The sequence below is a fragment of the Macrosteles quadrilineatus genome, unplaced genomic scaffold (genome assembly GCF_028750875.1).
Source record: "Macrosteles quadrilineatus isolate MER2022 unplaced genomic scaffold, UCM_ALF_1.0 Scaffold_2__2_contigs__length_208266976, whole genome shotgun sequence".
Classification (NCBI taxonomy): Eukaryota; Metazoa; Arthropoda; class Insecta; order Hemiptera; family Cicadellidae; genus Macrosteles; species Macrosteles quadrilineatus.
The window spans coordinates 136,868,951-136,887,863 of NW_026542595.1; the positions used below are offsets into that span (position 1 = coordinate 136,868,951).

General features: G+C 35.5%; 1 protein-coding gene across 2 annotated transcripts; it reads left to right on the top strand.

The window, feature by feature from the left end:
• The first annotated feature begins 866 nt into the window (after positions 1 to 866).
• LOC128988094 (uncharacterized) lies at positions 867 to 7,514 on the top strand. 2 transcript variants are annotated; one of them, XM_054409296.1, is made up of 3 exons: positions 867 to 3,240; positions 4,311 to 4,706; positions 7,143 to 7,514. In XM_054409296.1, the coding sequence occupies exon 1, from the start codon at positions 1,129 to 1,131 to the stop codon at positions 3,094 to 3,096; it is 1,968 nt and encodes a 655-aa protein (XP_054265271.1). In that variant the 5' UTR covers positions 867 to 1,128; the 3' UTR covers positions 3,097 to 3,240; positions 4,311 to 4,706; positions 7,143 to 7,514. The 2 variants fall into 2 exon arrangements, with proteins under 2 accessions (XP_054265271.1, XP_054265270.1); XM_054409295.1 differs by lacking the exon at positions 7,143 to 7,514 and having other exon boundaries at positions 4,311 to 4,836.
• The last annotated feature ends 11,399 nt before the right edge of the window (positions 7,515 to 18,913 follow it).

The window sequence follows — 18,913 nt, forward strand, 5'->3', positions numbered from 1 at the left end:
ATAATAGAACAAATTGAACAAGAAAACCCACAAGCCCACTGTAAACCTTTCTTTATCGAAAACCAAATCCTAACTGTAATCTCTCTTTACCTTTTTGAAACAATTACCTCAATCAAATCAAATCCCCCCCAACTCAGAACCCAATGTCACAACTATAACATCAGAAACAAATCAAACCTTGACATAGGCTATCACAGGCTAAACAAAACCAGTAAAACACCAAACAACATGGGGATCAAAATGTTTAATCTTTTGCCAAAAGAACTCAAAGAAATAAGTGAAAATAAAACTTTTAAAAAACAACTCAAACAATACTTGATTAAACGACCATATTATAAATTAATTGACTTTATAAATGAACACAAATATAACCTAAACAATAAATAGGAGAGCAATGCTCAAACTCACACACACGCATACACATATTAACAAGAATTTGACGATTCCCCTGTCTACAAGGACGGCGGAGAAGACATCGATGGTAAATGGTAAATGGTAAATTGTTAAATCTATGGTAAAATAATACACAAATTTATTTAGTCTATATCAGGGCAGTCAAGATAGTCCTATACTGGACTATAACTAACTATACTGGACAGGACAAACAGCCATAGGAATAGGAGTATGTTTTATCTATGGTATTGGCATTGGCATTTCAAAAAAGCCCGGGAAAATGTATGGAACAGTCGTGTTTTAAGGCGTAATAAAGGGGGCTACATGGCAGCTCAACCAAGCCAGCTTTTTTTCAAAAGCAAACAAGAAGAAAAGAAGAAGTTCGTCAAGTGTCAAAAAATCTATTTGAACTTAATAGCAATGAGAGGTTATGTTGTCATTCATTGTGATTGTATTGTGGTTATGTAGTTTAATTTTGTAACACTATACTGTTTTATGTTGTTATTTTTAGATAACAGATACTTCGGGATTTGTCGTTCTTTTGAACAATCACTCAACAATTCAATTGTCTTTAGCATTGTTGTATAAGTTACTGGATACTCATTGGAATGGCTACTATTACTTAGTCAAATAAGCCAGATAGCCTAATTCTAACTGGAAGATGATATGGTAGACTCGGTTGAATTATCTGTTTAGCTTGTTGAATAACTTAATTAATTGAAATTTAAAAGAATAATGTCTGACGATGAAGAAATTATATTTAAACATAATGACCTTTGTAATCATCTGATCAATCAAGGCTATTTCGATTTTGAAACATTTAGCCCTACAACTGGTCCGACATCAAAAACTTTAAATCTTCTAAACACTGAAGACTCACAAACTAAAATAGACAGTTGTTTTCGCAATTCCCTGAAAAAGTCCATAACTTTATCTCAGTTTCAATTAAAACAATTAGAAATACTGCGCAAAAGTAAACTGTTGTTCAATGAAGATGCCGATGATATTGAAACTGCCATCGAAAATAGTTATGTTAATAAATCCAAATCAAAGTGGTTTTGGCACTTAAGTACTGTAGCTGGTTTCTTTTGCTCAATTACTTTGCGCAAAAAAGGTACTATGTTTTATTTACCTTTTGGAATAACAGTTTTCTTAACAGCTTATTTGCTCAAGCATTTTTTTGAAGACAGTAAGAAGACAGAAAACTGTAGAAAGCTTGAACAACATGTGCATCTTTTGCAAAGTTTGTGTTTGGATATACAGAAACTTCTCCGTTTTGTGAAAGAAACAGAAATATTAAGTAAAAAGATTGAGTACCAGTCAACACTTTATAAGCCCATACTGGCTATACCAATAGATGAAGACAACAAACAGTACTTAGAAAGAACTCAATCCCACCTAAGAAAATGTTTATTAGATTCATTGGCTGATGTAATTGCAATTCTAACTAGTTCTTATGATTATTTACAGAAACAGTTACCCGATGATATGCCTACATCAGGTAGCGATAACATTGATTGTTTTATTAAGAACCGGATATTAAATCCTAAACATTGTACATCGTTGGAAGAGTTACAGATCCTTAACAAGACTTATTTGTCCTTGCAGTCTGATTACCTGAAACTAATTTCATTTTATGTTTGTCCTGAGATGTTCGGCTGTTTTCATTATTTAAGAAACAAAATCAGTGAAGTTTTAAATTTTTGTCATAGTTTGGAATCAAAACTAAGAAATATTTCATTTCGGCTTAAAATGCAGTACGCTATTAATAACATTTACTCTGTTACACATACATCTTGTAAACAGAGGCCGCTGATTGTAAATAACAACCAATTAGGCCTAAGTAAAATACAAGTGGAAGTTCACAATATATTTTTGCTTATACTGTCTATGTTACTTAGGGTGAGGAATGTAGAGGAATATTTGGAAATGATATCAGGTGATGATTTTGATGATCAAAATGGAATAGCAGTCAGTGTACAAAAGCAGCTAGACACCCTCAGACATGATCTTGCCTCCACCTCAAAATGTTTTGATCTTATTTCCCGACAGTTAAGTAACGGAGATACAAATCACAGTAAATCCACCCCTGATGAAGTTGATGAAAATATTGCTGCTCCAACCCAAACAATTAATGCAACAAATATTGTTGTTGGTGCATCTGATTTTAGCGTCAATTCACCTGATGAGGTTTTCATAGCCATTTCTGGTCTTGGTAATGAAGAAATAGAACTTGACAGTGACGATTACTTTGAGAAGAAACCTCAACTTCCTGTAAACCTAATGTTGGAACTTTCAGACAGATTGAAGTCCAGGAAACAACAGTTTAATGCAAGGGAAAAAGCTGCATTGGCTAGAGATGGTCTTCTAGATTTTCCAGACAATCCTATTGAAGGAATAGCGCATGTTGGAGAAACCAATTTCAGAGCTGTAAAACAATTGAGTGAGTCTTTTGGAAGTTCGATGAAAGAAAGTGAATCGTTAATTAATGATGTTGAATTTGAAATATGCTATGACCAAATCAAACAGTATAAGCCAAGGGTAGAATATTCTGATTCAGAATCTGACAGCCAGGATTCAAATGGAACTGAAAGAGTCAGAGACACTCCTCCTATAAATCAACTTTCTCTGGCAAACATGGCAGCCATGAAATCTCAGTTTTGGAGAAATACTGCAGACGAAGAATGCTTCAGTGATGGTTAATTTTAACCATTATTTAATGTAGGCTACCAAGACTGTTTAAAAAAATTTGAAGAATTCCAGGAATTGTAATGAAGAGAGTAAAGAAATTACACGAAGATTTAAATTACTGTATACAACTGTATGCTTATTTCTCTCTTAAATTTGGTGAGTAAAACACTTCACCACTTTCATATACGGTAATACCATACCATAGAATTTGGATGGATTCGATTACCTAAGTTAATCGAGCTATTTGGTAAAGTCTGGTCTTGGTAATTCCATAAATTCAGTTTAGGTTGTGTTTGGCTTTATATAGGCACGTAGGCTGTCTCAGGTTAAGTTGAGGCAAGCTACCTGAACAGGCGTAGGCCCTAAAACAAGACAGTGGTTGGGTTGGCCCTACGAGTAAATCCCACAATATTCACACATTACTAAACATTTTAAATCTAATTAATATTTTTAAATTTAGGCCAATTATAATTGGTTTTCTGAGAAAAAACTAGACATTACTGTTATTAGTCCATTTCAACGGCCTTCTCAATTTGTATTTTCTCCCTAACTTACATAGTACCTTTAGTACCTTTAGTAGTAACTTTAGTAGTTTATAAATAAATGAATAAATGAGTACCTATAAGGAGAAAGTATTGTTTTCTGAAAGATTTTCGAGTTTGAGTTTTGGGTGGATATATCCGTTTTGGGTTCCCATGAACCCAAAAAGTTATTTCCAAAGTGATGTGTCTATATCTGTAAGTGTGAGAATGTGTATAGAGAGCTACATACCACACCTGTGGTCCGATTTTGATGAAATTATGTAGGCCTATGTACTAATCAATAGTATCTCCAGGAGTTTTTATTTAAATTTTTATTTTTAATTGTGATATTTTCATAAAATAACAAAAAATGCATCAAATAACACTGTAACAACATATTTTTTACTGGATCGATTTTATTCGACACTCCAACCCTCATCAGACCCAATAAGCGAATGACAATGATAGAATCTCAATGGTGTCCCGTCCCTTGTATAATTAGGCCTTATATGCTTATACAAGAGTATAGACAATAATAGACAACCAAAATTATTATTTTTCAAAAATAATTGTAAACATTCTGGATTTTGCTCAGTAAAATTTAAGACAACACTGCTGCTGTAAAACTAAATGTATAAATTAGCAATTTTGATTACCCTATATATGAATTAAGGGCTCATTGATTTTTGGTCTTCAAATTTCCAGATAAAACTACCAAAAGGCCAAAAGTGGAAAGTTGTGCAAACATCCTGCCCCAGACATCTGAACTACATCGTACACATGGACTTGCTAAACTTTAGGTTCATGGTTACAACAACTTGAAGTTCTACATCAAGACAGAAGATGAGGATTGATTTTTCTTCAACTAACCAACTAACCATTTACCCAATAATGGTATTCTGAATTTTTCTGCAAGAAGTCAATAACATGTCAAAAACATTGTGATGGTGAATCGAGAATAAAATTATTCCAGTAAAACTGCCGATGTCTCAGATTAACCTCTCATATAACAAGACATCCCCTCAGATGACATTTGGGCGGCTCACAATCTTAATTAATCCAAAGATTTTGTTCTTAATCATCAGATGGTGGATTAAGAAGGTACAGTACTGAAAACTTTTCTCTGCTAAACTTGTATGATTGCAATGGCAATGACCACAGGAAAAAAATAAATGTATTTTTCAAAGAATTTTACTCCTTTCAGTGACCTAAACATCTAATACATCTAAGCCTATCAATGGTAAAAACTCTGGTCAACTTTGTAGAATGTGGTAGAATCAGCCTTGAAGCTAGACTGCACCTCATTTTGTCTTATTTACAACAATAAAATTGTAATATTTAAGCTACCGGTATTTTTCATTAAATCTTTTTGAACTTGGTGTCGTTTGATAGGAAATTTTAAATGCTAAATAAAAGAGTTCTTGACATTTTTTAAATAAAATCAGCCATGTTTAATTGATTTAAATTATAGTTTGAATTGAACCAAAAATATGGTTTGATATAACAAGGCTTTAACACTCTTTACATACACTCATGAAGATCAGTTGGGACAGTCCAAAGTTAAATACCCCTGCCCCAGCAAACATGCAGACTAAGCAAATTCCTAATTGCCTAATTGGATTTCCACTCAAATACTTTAATAATTTTCATTGAAATGGCGACCATACAAAGTAGATATTTTAAGCCAAGTATGAGACTTTAAAATGTCATACTTACCTATTCCCCATTTAAATAACATTAGTTTAACGAGTACTTAGGTTTGCTGCTATAGAGTAGGTACAGTAGCCTAAGGTGTGTTTTTATATAAATTTTGATTGATTAGTATGAAATAAGAAAATTTGCCAAACTTGATCAAAATATGTTCATAAATAAGCAAACTACAACAGTTTACTCATTCTCCTCAAGAATAACATGAAAAGGGTCAAAAATGGAAAACTCCCATTTTTACCCATCGTTCGACCATGCTGGTTCGCGAGCCCATTAAAATAATAAATGTAGGTTTACATATTTAAAAACATTTTTATTAAAATTGGATGATTTTTGCTTGAGTTATGCTGACGGACACAAATACATAATACATAATACTAGCAGTGTACCCGTTCTACGGACAGGGATCTTGTAGTCAGTTGAAACCTTCTAATAATCAGAACAGCAGTTGGTTTGTATATTTAGTGTGCATTTTTCCAGATGTCACCCGAATATAAATCTTGTTAGTCTAGATACCTATTGTATATCTATTGATTAAGCTATAAAAAATAGCTTTATAGATCTACTAGCTGTACCCGCGGGCTTTGCCCCGTTTAACTTCATAAGTGAGCTCGTTCGCATGGCTCAATCACGTGACAGACAGACAGAAATTAAGATAACACTTGTTTTGGCTTCTTTAATGTATAAAACGTAAAAATAACCAAAAAATATATAATTCTGAGCAATACTGACAAAACTCTAATTTTATTTATATAGATATCGTATGTGTGTGAATTTGAACGTAAGGTGTTTTTTGCCTCTGAGGACCTCAAAACAAAAACATAAATGGGTCCCGGGTCTAGGTCTTACAAGAGTTACAGTAGTAGCTTATATTCCCTATATGGGAAATTCGCTAAAACGTTATGTAAAGAATACAAAAATAGTGGACATCTGATTAGAAGTGATTTTGGGAAACAATTTATTCTTGATTTTTCTTTATTTTGATTCATAGAATATCTACATGAATTTGACTGTTTACATAATATGGGACACCGTGTATGTAATATACAGGGTGTCTAAAAAGTACCTTGAAATATTTTGTGTATTTATTCCTCAGGTCATAACAATAAAACAACATCACGTAAACATCAGCCTAAAATGTCTGTTTCTGTCTATCTAGGTCTGAATGTGATTTTTACCAACTTATCCTTGACTTCAAACTTAATACATAAGTTCAAGTCTAGATTTTTCACATTATCCGCTCATCTCGTTAATATTCCCCGCTTTTACCCGGCAAGAGGTTAGTTAGTACCTTACACAGCCCAAAACAATTCCATGATTGATTTCCAAAATACCCTAAACAGCGGGTTAAACAAAACTAAAATCCCCGCTTGACTTTCAAAATTACCCAAAAAACAATGAGTACAAGGGAACTGCTTACACCTGTATGTTTTAATTTTTTATTGACATGAACAATCCAGTCTTCTCTGGTAAAAGTTCACGACAGAAGGTAAAAGGTAAAAGTGTTTTGTTTGAAAACCAAAAGGACACCACAGCTAATGCAGGTGTTGTACAAATACCCTGACATAAAATATATGTTATAATTTCAAAGTTATGTTTTTTTTTTGTGAATTTCCCATATAGGGAATAAGCTATTACGGTAGGTCTCATGATAAGACCTAGACCCGGAACCAATTTACTTGTTCGTACTGAACAAGCTTTTTATCTATATACATTTTTAATAACTGTATTTAAAATTTTGTAACTTGCATTACATATAAATAAAATAAAAATGTGAATATTGAAATGGATAAAACAAATTAAGTTTTTCTTTTTGTTTCTAATTTATAGATCTCCATCATCCAACAGTTATTGTAAATCACCTCTGCACCGAGTGTACAAGAAGTCACTTGACCAAACTGCATAACCACCGGTAGTAGTGGTATAGATTTGTATGCTCATCTTCCCGGACCATGTAATAAAATGCAAATACATCCATCCCAACGAGAGATGATGTCCACAGGGATTGAAATTAAATTCAACCAGGGTTTGAGGCTCAGAAAGACCTTGTTTGGGGTGGGCACTATTGTACGGTGTGACCGTTTTGAACTCACCTGGGAATACCAATTCGGCCTATTGGGAGAAAATGCTAGTAATATTTGTAAACCTGGGAAACATTCGAAGTTCGTAACCAAATGAGAATTGCCGAATTGGTAATTTGTAGGGACTGTAGGGTGGAAAAAATCAAATGGGCACTTAGTCGGTCGGAGCAAGTAGGCTCGTGAAGGGTTTGAATCTATAGTGGCCTGCGGTTCGCTCGATACAATCAAGATAGACTCGTCGGATGAAGATAATGATAGTGGTAATAGTAATTAATTGTGTTGCCAGTTGCCACTGATGATGGTGATTCTACCAATGATGATGATGTTGATCGTGGTGGTAAATTAGAGTCACAACTGGAATTAAATGAGATCGTAATACTCTAAACAAGCTTTTTTTATCAATATAATTAAACAATTACAAGCTGATAAATTATAACAAACGTTAGTTATATATTTAAAATTTTGTAACTTTTATCCATTAATAAGTAAAGTAAACATGTACCTAAATATTTTATTCTATAAAACATGACTTAAATGAAATAAAAGTACTTTGAGCAAGCTTTTTTTATCAGAATACATTTAGGTAAATAATATTGTAAATTTTTTAACTTGTACATTGTATTTTAATAAAGTGTACCTATCCTTTAATATTAAATTTATGTCGAATACATGAAATGTACACTTCTTGTTATACCATTAGTTTTGTTGGTAGAGAAAATAAACATTATACCTGAAATTTACTTTGTATTTATTTTCCTTTACAATATCTTATCATGCTTGAACTAGTTTAGTTAGTAAACAGTTGTGTTGTATAATGGTGTAGTATAGTGTTGAGACAGAAGGTCAAAAAATACATCACCTCATGAATGAACCAGAGCATGATAATGTGATTGTGTATAAAAACAATCCATATAATAAAAGAAATCAACTAATGTCAAACCTTTGCACATTGTACATAAAAGGAAAATCTCAATTTGGGGAATTATTGTCATCAAAAAACCAAATCATGATAGTTTCTGATCAAATATACAGATATACAATAGGTAAGCGTATATCGCTTGATTTTCTAACTTCTTATGATAAACATAATGTACCTTTAAAGTAATTTATAACCAGTACATGTACAGAGGTACAGTTAGAAACTATTACAGCTTTATTTCTAGATTTCAACCTATATCAAAAATATTTAGTTTTAAATATCACATACTATCATTGATGAATAATCATGCAAGGTAGCACTACCTATGCAAATGTTTATCATGATATCTTAAAATATGGGTCTGCAATTCCAAATGTTAACAAATATTTTGTAATAACTGAATCCACAATACCAATAAGGTCCCTTATAAATCTTTATAAATCAGCCATTTCGTTTACAAAATGTGTACTTACTTGATATAAGCATAGACTAAGCAACACTCCTAAGGGAGTATGTTTTATCTATGATATAAGTTATAATGTGGTTATAATGGTTTTCTTCAGAACTCAAATTGATGATTATCAAGAAAAAGGAACTACGGTACACAAGCGCTTCAAGCAGAGTCTCGATGACCGAACATATCTCCAGTTTTGCGGTGTTCGAACTATATGCAAGAGGATGACGAGGGAATGCTACTCAGCTTACATCGAGACTGTTGATTCATCTATAAAAGCCAATATTCGTGCCTTCTGGAGTTATGTGAATTCTACCAAGAAACTGCCCTCCCTGCCGTCAAGAATGAAGTTGGATGCTGAAGTTGCTGATAGTCACCAGGATATCTCCAATCTTTTTGACAAATTTTTCACCTCCGTTTATAAGTCTCCGTCATCTATACCCCACCAGATTATGAGCTTAATGCAATCACCTCAATCTCGTCATGTTATGTTAGCTGTTCGGAGGTGGAGGATGAGCTGAATTCACTTGATACAAGCAAAGGTGCTGGACCCGACGACATATCACCACTGGTCTTGAGGTTCTGTAGCAGTGTTTTATCACCTCATATCACCATATATTTCAACTCGCTCATGGCTGCTGGTGTCTTTCCCTCAAATCTTAAGAATGGTTATGTAACACCAATTTTTAAGTCCGGATCTCCTGCTGATGTCAAGAACTATCGCCCTATTGTAATTCAGTCCACATTGGCAAAGATTTTTGAATCGCTTGTGCTGAAGAGATTGTCATTCGCTCTGAAGAGTGTGATTAATGCAGAACAACATGGATTTATGAAGGGACGCTCAACCACTACGAACCTCTTGTCCTTCCCCCAGAGTAATGTTACTTCAGCCTTCTTAAATTCCCACGAGATTGACGCTGTTTACACAGATTTCTCCAAGGCCTTTGACCGAGTTAGCCACAAACATTTGATTGCTAAACTTAGAGCCATTGGAATAAATGGACCCCTCTTAATGTGGTTAGAGAGCTACCTCCAGGATCTGTTTCTTCAGGTGCGAGTGGCTGGCTCTTTGTCTCAACCGTTTCCTGCTATTTCCGGGGTTCCTCAGGGATCGCTTCTGGGCCCGGCCTTGTTCACCATATTCATCAATGATTTGGTTCAGCATTTGGGTTCAAATGTACTGCTTTTTGCTGATGATGCCAAGATCTTCAGAGAGATTTCTCATGTGAGAGACTGTGAGGCTCTTCTACAGAATAGTATTGATTTACTGTCAGTGTTGTGCCAGATGAATGAAATGTCTTTAAATGTCTCAAAGTGCTCGGTGGTAACCTTCACCAGATCTAATAATCCTATTATTCATCTGTATAAACTTGCAGATCAGCAGCTTCAACGTTCTTCAAAGGTCAAAGACTTAGGCATCATACTCTCTCCTGACCTCAATCATTGACTATACACCTCTACGTAGAGGTGCATAGTCAATGCCTCAATCCTCAAGAGCACATTAACTATATTTGCAAGAAGGCCAACTCAGCACTTAATTTCATCACCAGGGTCAGTCATGACAGATTTTCAGTTTCGGCACTGGTAACTCTGTATATCCATCTAGTCAGACCCATACCGTACTTGAATTTTCTTCCACAGTTTGGAATCCGTACCAGTCTGGTCAGATCGCCAGGCTGGAAAACACTCAAAGCCGTTTTGTTCGCCTGGTTGGTCTACGTTTGGGGATGCAATACCATGCTGTTCCTGTTCATGATCTGCAACTCCAGTTGCAACTCCTGTTGCCTCTTTCTACCAGACGTGAGGTTAATGATGTCTTGTTCTTGAAGAAGTTGGTCACATCCTCCATTGATGCTCCCGACCTGCTCTTGGAACTAGACTTCCGCACTTCACGTAGCCTTCGCAAATTACTAAGAGCATAGCCACCTCTAATACAAGGCCGCGGCGAGCGAAAAGTGGCAACGTTGCATCCGTGTCTTGATGCGCGGTCGTCTTACCATTACAGTGAATGGAGGAGTCGCGTACTCGACGTACATAATCGCGTTTCTACTACCCTTAATCATTAGTAATGACATTGAACTTGTTACTACAGCTTGCCAGATAGATTTGATGTGCCTGGATGCAAGAATAATTATGAAAGCTCAATTAAAAATGAATAATACATACAGTGTTCTAAGATTCTACTTGATCCGCCGCATAATCAACAATAGCTTCCTGCTATTCTTCGGTCAAATTAGACATCTTAAAACAATTCTCGTTTTTGTGTGAAACATTTTCACGAATATGAACTTAAATTTGTAAAAAAATGTAAGAATAAGACAATGATTCGTGTAAATATACACGCTAGAAGCGAGTTTTAGGTATGAGAAAGCCGTACTATTTCCTTGTTTATTTGTCTATCTATTGATAAAAGCTGTTGTGAAGTGATTAAAATAACTTAAATAACTAGCACTTAGAAGAAATAAACCGGTGTTTCTGTTAAGTAGTCCTACAAGTAAAAAATATGTACTACACCATCTAACAATAATTCAAGCATCATATTCTCCGACTCCAGTCTGAATGTTGATGTGATAAAACAATTCTATTAATATTGTGGAAAGCCATATGGAGGCCTAGCTTCTGAAATCGTTTACAAAATGAAAAACGTTTTGCTTAGTAATTATTCAAAGAAAATAAATTATTTATAGTCAGTATGCCTTCAAAATTAAAACTTCAAATTTTGTTGTCGCTAACTAATGGTTTTCTCAGGTAGACTAAAACATAATATTCCTATTGAAAATTGAAAATTAATTTTATTCGAACAAATTGTTAGATGTTAGTCTCTACAAATCCCAACGTCTCTACAAATATTGAAGTGGCAATAAAGTTAGTCAGTCCTACTGTATTAGGTACCATCAGTGTTGGGAAGTAGCGCGCTACAAGTAGCGACGCTACAGTAGCGCACTACTTTTTTGTAGCGTTAGCTGTAGCTACGCTACTTTTAAGATTTTGTAGCTTTAGCTGTAGCTAGCTACATTTTTAAAGTAGTTGTAGCGGAATTTTAGCTACTTTTCTCGCTACATTAACATTTGTTTGAGATAGTGATTTTTATCATAACCTCAACCATAGATAAAACATAGTTTTATCTATGCCTCAACCTTACGTGAAACAACTTCTTTCAAACTGAGATTTTCAAAAAAATTAGGCCTACTTTCTTAGTTCAAACAGCTGGTTGCAGCAGTTTCATTCCCTAGTATTACAACGTTGTGTGGACATAGAGGCCATTAAATGAGTGTTATCCACATTTTTGGCTCTCATTTCCTTAATTTACTACTCTATGATTACTGTCAGATAAAATAAAATCGCTAGATGCAGACGACGTTTAAACGGTACCGGTGACAAGAGAAGATATTGAATTGAATGCTTGCAAGTGATTGACAGGACAGGGGAATTAAGTAATCAATTTAGTTTCTTTATTATATCGATAATGCATCAACTTGGGGTTTAATGGAAACCAACACACCTTGAAATAATGAGAAAGCTGGTCTATCAACCTTTGCTTCAGCTGTTGATTGTGGTTTATCATCACAAGCCCTTCCTTGGTTAGATTACGAAGATTTTTCAAAGGTTTACTAAATTAGCAAAGAGGAAATTACCTGATGAGATTTAAGATATGCCTAGACTACATGATAATTGTAATGAAAAAATCTCCATATAACATGAAACTTACATTGAAAAAATAGCATAGTTTGCTCCTGCTAACAGCTCTTGTATAGGACTGAGGCTATGGTTTAAGACGAATACGAAGTTCAATAATTATGAATATATCTGTTTAGTCCTTGCAAGAACAAGCCTACTATAGCCAACTTGTTACATAGCCAAGTAGGCCTACATGTTATTTTTACTTTACAAATTTCATCATGTTTAAATTAAAAGCCGATTTCAGGATAAGTTGCTGAATACTGTTTTCTCTACCAACTAGGTTGAAGCTCAATTTGCCCTATGCATAATGACAATAAAGGACGCATTTCTTGACATTGAAAAGTGTTATTCGTAGAATAAGTAATTTATCACTTTAAAAGTTATAGCAATGTTGTTTTTAACATTAAAAGTAAAGAAAGGCAATAAACTCCAATTTCAGTAGGCTAGGCTCTGTAACACAAGAAGTATTTTTAAATAATCTTTTTGCAGTTTTATTGGTCTTAATTGTTGATATAAAACATCTATAAATGAATCTATATTAAATTAATAAAATTAGCTTTTAAAATATAGTTTGGTTGTATGTCCTTTGAACTTAATGAAAATTACATTTTAAGATGCTTAAAAATAATGCAATATTTAAAAATAATTACTAAATATGATGGGACACCCAACTATTTGGTTCTGTTGTTCTAATGTTAGGTTTATAATGCCAACAAATTAAATACAATCTAGGAATAATTTGTTTTCCAAGTAATGTTAGATACAATACTGACATTTTTTTAATGTTTGTTCAATAAAAATGTAGTTGCAATTAATTTTACATTTACCTAATGTGCGTGGAATAAAAATTAACGTCTTTGGAAAAGTAGCTAAAATTGTAGCTGTAGCTACATTTCATTTTAGTTGTAGTTGTAGCTAGCTACTTTTTCGGAACTGTAGCTGTAGCTGTAGCTAAGCTACTTTTTTGGAAATGTAGCAGTAGTTGTAGCTATCTACATTTTAAAAGTAGCTTCCCCAACACTGATTACCATTCTTGGTATAGTAGCTATATTTTGTAAAATTTAAGCCCGGTCTGTCTAGTAGTTTTTACTATATTGAATAACACACATATATACAGCGACACCATGAGATTGTTATAATAGTTTAGATTATCAAATTAACAAAGGAAATATGTAAAGTCCATCTATTTCCACATTTATTGAACTTACAATACGATAAATGCAACCAAAAACATTATGTTAGTATTTTTGGTTTTAGACATATTGTGGTATGTTGCAATTTTTCACAAAATAAAAAATCTAGATTCTAATTTGTCTACTTTACCATACCCTAAAATCCATTAAAATAGGTAATTTAAATACTTTGATTCATTGATACAGAGCACTGAGAGCAGCAATACTCTCATTGATGTTTATAGCCTAGCACGAGTGCCGGACTCAGGCGGCGGGTGAGTGCGGCGTTGCCAGTCCGAACGTCGCGGCCTTGTATTAGAGGTGGCTATGCTAAGAGCCATCCTGAAATCTCCTTGGTATGTATCCAACGTCACCATTCACAATGATTGCAAAATTCCATTTGTTACTGAAGAAGTTACGAGCTGCAGTAAAAAATACATCTCAAAGCTTGAGTATCATCCAAACCATTTGGCCCTCAACCTCCTAGACAACAGTCAACATGTCTACAGACTAAAAAAAAGAAATTGTTTTAGACCTTCCGACTCGATTTGTACAGCAGCTCTGAAATTTATTTTCTTTGTTTGTTTTTCTTGATTTTCTTTTTTGTTTTTTTGTTAGTGCTAAAGCTGTTTAGCTACTTACTCATGCATTCCAATTTTTATTTTATACTTAAAAATGCCATGATATTTACTTATTGTTTAATACAAAACAGATTGTACTATGTTAAAAAAAAAAAAAAAAAAAAAAAAAAAAAACGTAGCCTTCGCCATACCCAACTGTTTGCGAGGCGGCAGTACTCAACACAGTACATGTACCACAGTGCACTTCCTCGTCTGCAACGTCTGGCAAACAACCTACCCGGTCAATTGGCAATGAAACGCTCAAGAAAAAACTTGTTAGCAGCATGTGTTCCTCATACATTGAATAAATTTTGTTTTTTTTTCTTGTCCGTGTTATTCTTTATTGTTACATATCATATTTATATTGTTATTTATTATATTTTGTTATATTCATTTCCTATTTATACTGTTGTTGTTTGTTACATCGTTATATCTATATTTTGTTATATCTATATATCCTGTTATATTGTATATCTTGTTATGTCTTAAATCTTGTTGTATCTTATATCTTTTTATGTCAACATCTTGTTATATCTTAATCTTTTTGTTGTCTTATTGTTAATCTATTTACTGATTACTTCAAGTTGGCTTAAATTGCTTCAAAAATGTCCATTTTTAACTTAAGTCTATAATGTTTTGTTTTGTCATATTTATGTGTAATAATGAACTCTATCCTATTCAGAATGGAGAAATGGCATTCATAGATCCTTTATATTTAGTTCATTTGAGTAACAATAATCAACCAAAAGCATTTTCATTATTATAGCAAAAAATATTATTGGATCAATAAATAATGATGTAGAAAAACCATCAAAAATCCTTTAATTTTAAGCAATCAAATGAAATTAATCGATATCTCAGAAATAAAAAATCGAATTTTTTTTTTTTAGATCAGTTAAGATAAGGAGGATGAAAATAATTTCAAAAGTAGGTCTAATGATAAGACAAGAAACACTGATTTATTGTAATGTGGTTTTGTCATTTTACTTTAGTTAGTGTTGAGATTTTATAGTGACAATGATGTTAAAAGGATTGATAAAATTTGGAGGTTATTTGGGTTACACTAGTAGAGAAAGAAAGGGCAAATCCAGCCGTGTTTGGGGACATCAAAATGAAAAAAAGTCGGTCCCGGGTCCAGGGTATTACCATTAAATTGGCAAATTGCAATCACTTTGGTGTTTGAAAACATATTTTTGGACGATAAATAGCTTTTCAGCAGCTCTTTGAAACTATCCAAGATGACCGCTAGCCTCAAAGGACTCTTAATTCGAATCGAAACAGTGCGCGTCACGTTATGCCCTATCTGACCCATGATATATAACAACTTGCTTTTGCCGTTTTGCCACTCTTACGCCACGGTCCTCAATCCGCGTTCCGATCTAATGTTCTGATGGGGCTGGTTTCGTCGCAACATGTGTATTCTTATTATTATTGAGCGGAGCGAGCGAAGCTCTTATACGTCGACTTTTATGCATTTCGTAATACGCAAACTCCTCCTAGACGGCTGAATCAATCGTTTTCAAATTTTGGATGGTGGTAAAGACCATATCGGTGAGTGCCAACATCTATATGGCGTTAAAAATAACTCTCAGGAATCCGCCCCACTGGGTCTCAAAGTTTCAATGTAATCCTTATGGAAGCAGTATTTGACACATAAACAAAGACATCTGATCAGCTGTTGACTTTTGAATGCAGTAGATAAATAAATAGCTGATATCATTATTCCACGGATATTAAAACATAAACGGTGGTATGGATCATAAAATAATCAAATGACGACACAAGCTTGAGGTCCGCGACGTAGGAAGTGTTGAAGGAAGTACTAAAGGTACACAGTCTGGAGTGTGGAAACTGTTTATGACGATTAGATTTAGGTATCTGCATTCCTAAAATTCTATGGGAAGGGAGGAAAACGGATCCGCGACGTAGAAAGTGGTGAAGGAAGTACTAAAGGTGAGCAGTCTGGAGTGTGCAAACTGTTTATGACGATTAGATTTAGGTATCTGCATTCCAAATATTATAAGGGAAGGGAGGAAAATGGGTCCGCGACGTAGGAAGTGATGAAGGAAGTCGTCAAGGCAAGCTGTCCGGAGTGTGGGAACTGCTTATGACCATTATATTAAGGTATCTGAAATCATAAAATGCTATGGAAGGGAGAGAAACAGGTCCGTGGCGTAGGAAGTGGCGAAGGAAGTAGTAAGGTGAGCAGTCCGGAGTGTTGGAACTGTTTATGACGATTAGATTAAGGTATCTGCAATCATAAAATGCTATGGGAAGGGAGCAAAACGGGTCCGTGACGTAGGAAGTGATGAAGGAAGTAGTCAAGGCAAGCTATCCGGAGTGTGGGAACTGCTTATGACCATTATATTAAGGTATCTGCAATCATAAAATGCTATGGAAGGGAGAGAAACAGGTCCGTGGCGTAGGAAGTGGCGAAGGAAGTAGTAAGGTGAGCAGTCCGGAGTGTTGGAACTGTTTATGACGATTAGATTAAGGTATCTGCAATCATAAAATGCTATGGGAAGGGAGCAAAACGGGTCCGCGACGTAGGAAGTGATGAAGGAAGTAGTCAAGGCAAGCTGTCCGGAGTGTGGGAACTGCTTATGACCATTATATTAAGGTATTTGCAATCCTATGATGCTATGGAAAGGGAGGGAAACATGTCCGTCATGTAGGCGAGCTGTCCGGAGTGTGGGAACTGTTTATGACGATTAAATTAAGGTATCTGAAATCATCAAATGCTATGGAAGGGAGAGAAACAGGTCCGTGGCGTAGGAAGTGGTGAAGAAAGTAGTAAAGGCGAGCAGTCCGGAGTGTGGGAACTGTTTATGACGATTAGATTAAGGTATCTGCTATCATAAAATTCTATGGGAAGGGAGGATAACGGGTCCGCGACGTAGGAAGTGATGAAGGAAGTAGTCAAGGCAAGCTGTCCAGAGTGTAGGAACTGTTTATGACAATTAGATTAAGGTATCTGCAATCATAAAATTCTATGGAACGGGGGGAAACAGTTCCGTGGCATAGGAAGTGGCGAAGGAAGTAGTAAAGGCGATCAGCAGTCCGGAGTGTTGGAACTGTTAATGACGATTAGATTGAGGTATCTGCAATCATAAAATGCTATGGGAAGGGAGGGAAACAGTTCCGTGGCGTTGGAAGTGGCGAAGGAAATGGTAAAGGCGAGCAGTCCGGAGTGTTGGAACTGTTTATGACGATTAGATTGAGGTATCTGCAATCATAAAATGCTATGGGAAGAGAGGAAAACGGGTCCGCGACGTGGGAAGTGATGAAGGAAGTAGTCAAGGCAAGCTGTTCTGAGTGTGGGAACTGCTTATGACCATTTTATTAAGGTATCTGCAATCATAAAATGCTATGGAAAGGGAGAGAAACAGGTCCGTGGCGTAGGAAGTGGTGAAGGAAGTAGTGAAGGCGAGCAGTCCGGTGTGTTGGAACTGTTTATGACGATTAGATTAAGGTATCTGCAATCATAAAATGCTATGGGAAGGGAGGAAAACGGGTCCGCGACGTAGGAAGTGATGAAGGAAGTAGTCAAGGCAAGCTATCCGGAGTGTGGGAACTGCTTATGACCATTATTATATTAAGGTATCTGCAATCATAAAATGCTACGGAAAGGGAGGGAAACAGGTCTATGGCGTAGAAAGTGGCGAAGGAAGTAGTAAAGGCGAGCAGTCCGGAGTGTTAGAACTGTTTATGACGATTAGATAAAGGTATCTGCAATCATAAAATGCTATGGGAAGGGATGAAAACGGGTCCGCGACGTAGGAAGTGATGAAGGAAGTAGTCAATGCAAGCAGTCCGGAATGTGGGAACTGCTTATTGCCATTATATTAAGGTATTTGCAATCCTATGATGCTATGGGAAGGGAGGGAAACATGTCCGTCACGTAGGCGAGCTGTCCGGAGTGTGGGAACTGTTTATGACGATTAAATTAAGGTATCTGCAATTATAAAATGCTATGGAAAGGGTGGGAAACAGATCCGTGGCGTAGGAAATGGTGAAGGAAGTAATAAAGGCGAGCAGTCCGGAGTGTGGGAACTGTTTATGACGATTAGATTAAGGTATCTGCAATCATAAAATGCTGTGGGAAGGGAGGAAAACAGGCCCACTATGTAGGACGTGGTGAAGGAAGTAGTAAAGGCGAGCAGTCCGGCGTGTGGGAACTGTTTATGACGATTAGATGAAGATATCTGCAATCATAAAATGCTATGGGAAGGGAGGATAACGGGTCCGCGACGTACGAAGTGATGAAAGAAGTAGTCAAGGCAAGCTGTCCGGACTATAGGAACTGTTTATGGCAATTAGATTAAGGTATCTGCAATCATAAAATGCTATGGGAAGGGAGAGAAAAGGTCCGAGACGTATGAAGTGGTGAAGGAATTAGTAAGGTGAGCAGTGTGGAGTGTAGGATCTGGAAACAGTTTGTAGCAGTTAAATTAATGTATCTACAATGCTGAAATGTTATGAGTAGGGATGGAAGCATCCCCACGACATAGAAAATTGTGAAAGAAGTAGTAAAGGCTAGCAGTGCGGAGTAGGGGGAAATGTTTGTGGCAATTAGATTAACGTATCTAAAATACTAAATTGCTATGGAGAGTGATGAAAACAGGTCCACGATGTAGAAAAAGGCTTAGAAAGTAGTAAAGTATGAGCATAGTG

Excerpts from the sequence above, each read along its gene's own strand:
- LOC128988094 (XM_054409296.1), top strand. The coding sequence starts at position 1,129 with ATGTCTGACGATGAAGAAATTATATTTAAACATAATGACCTTTGTAAT.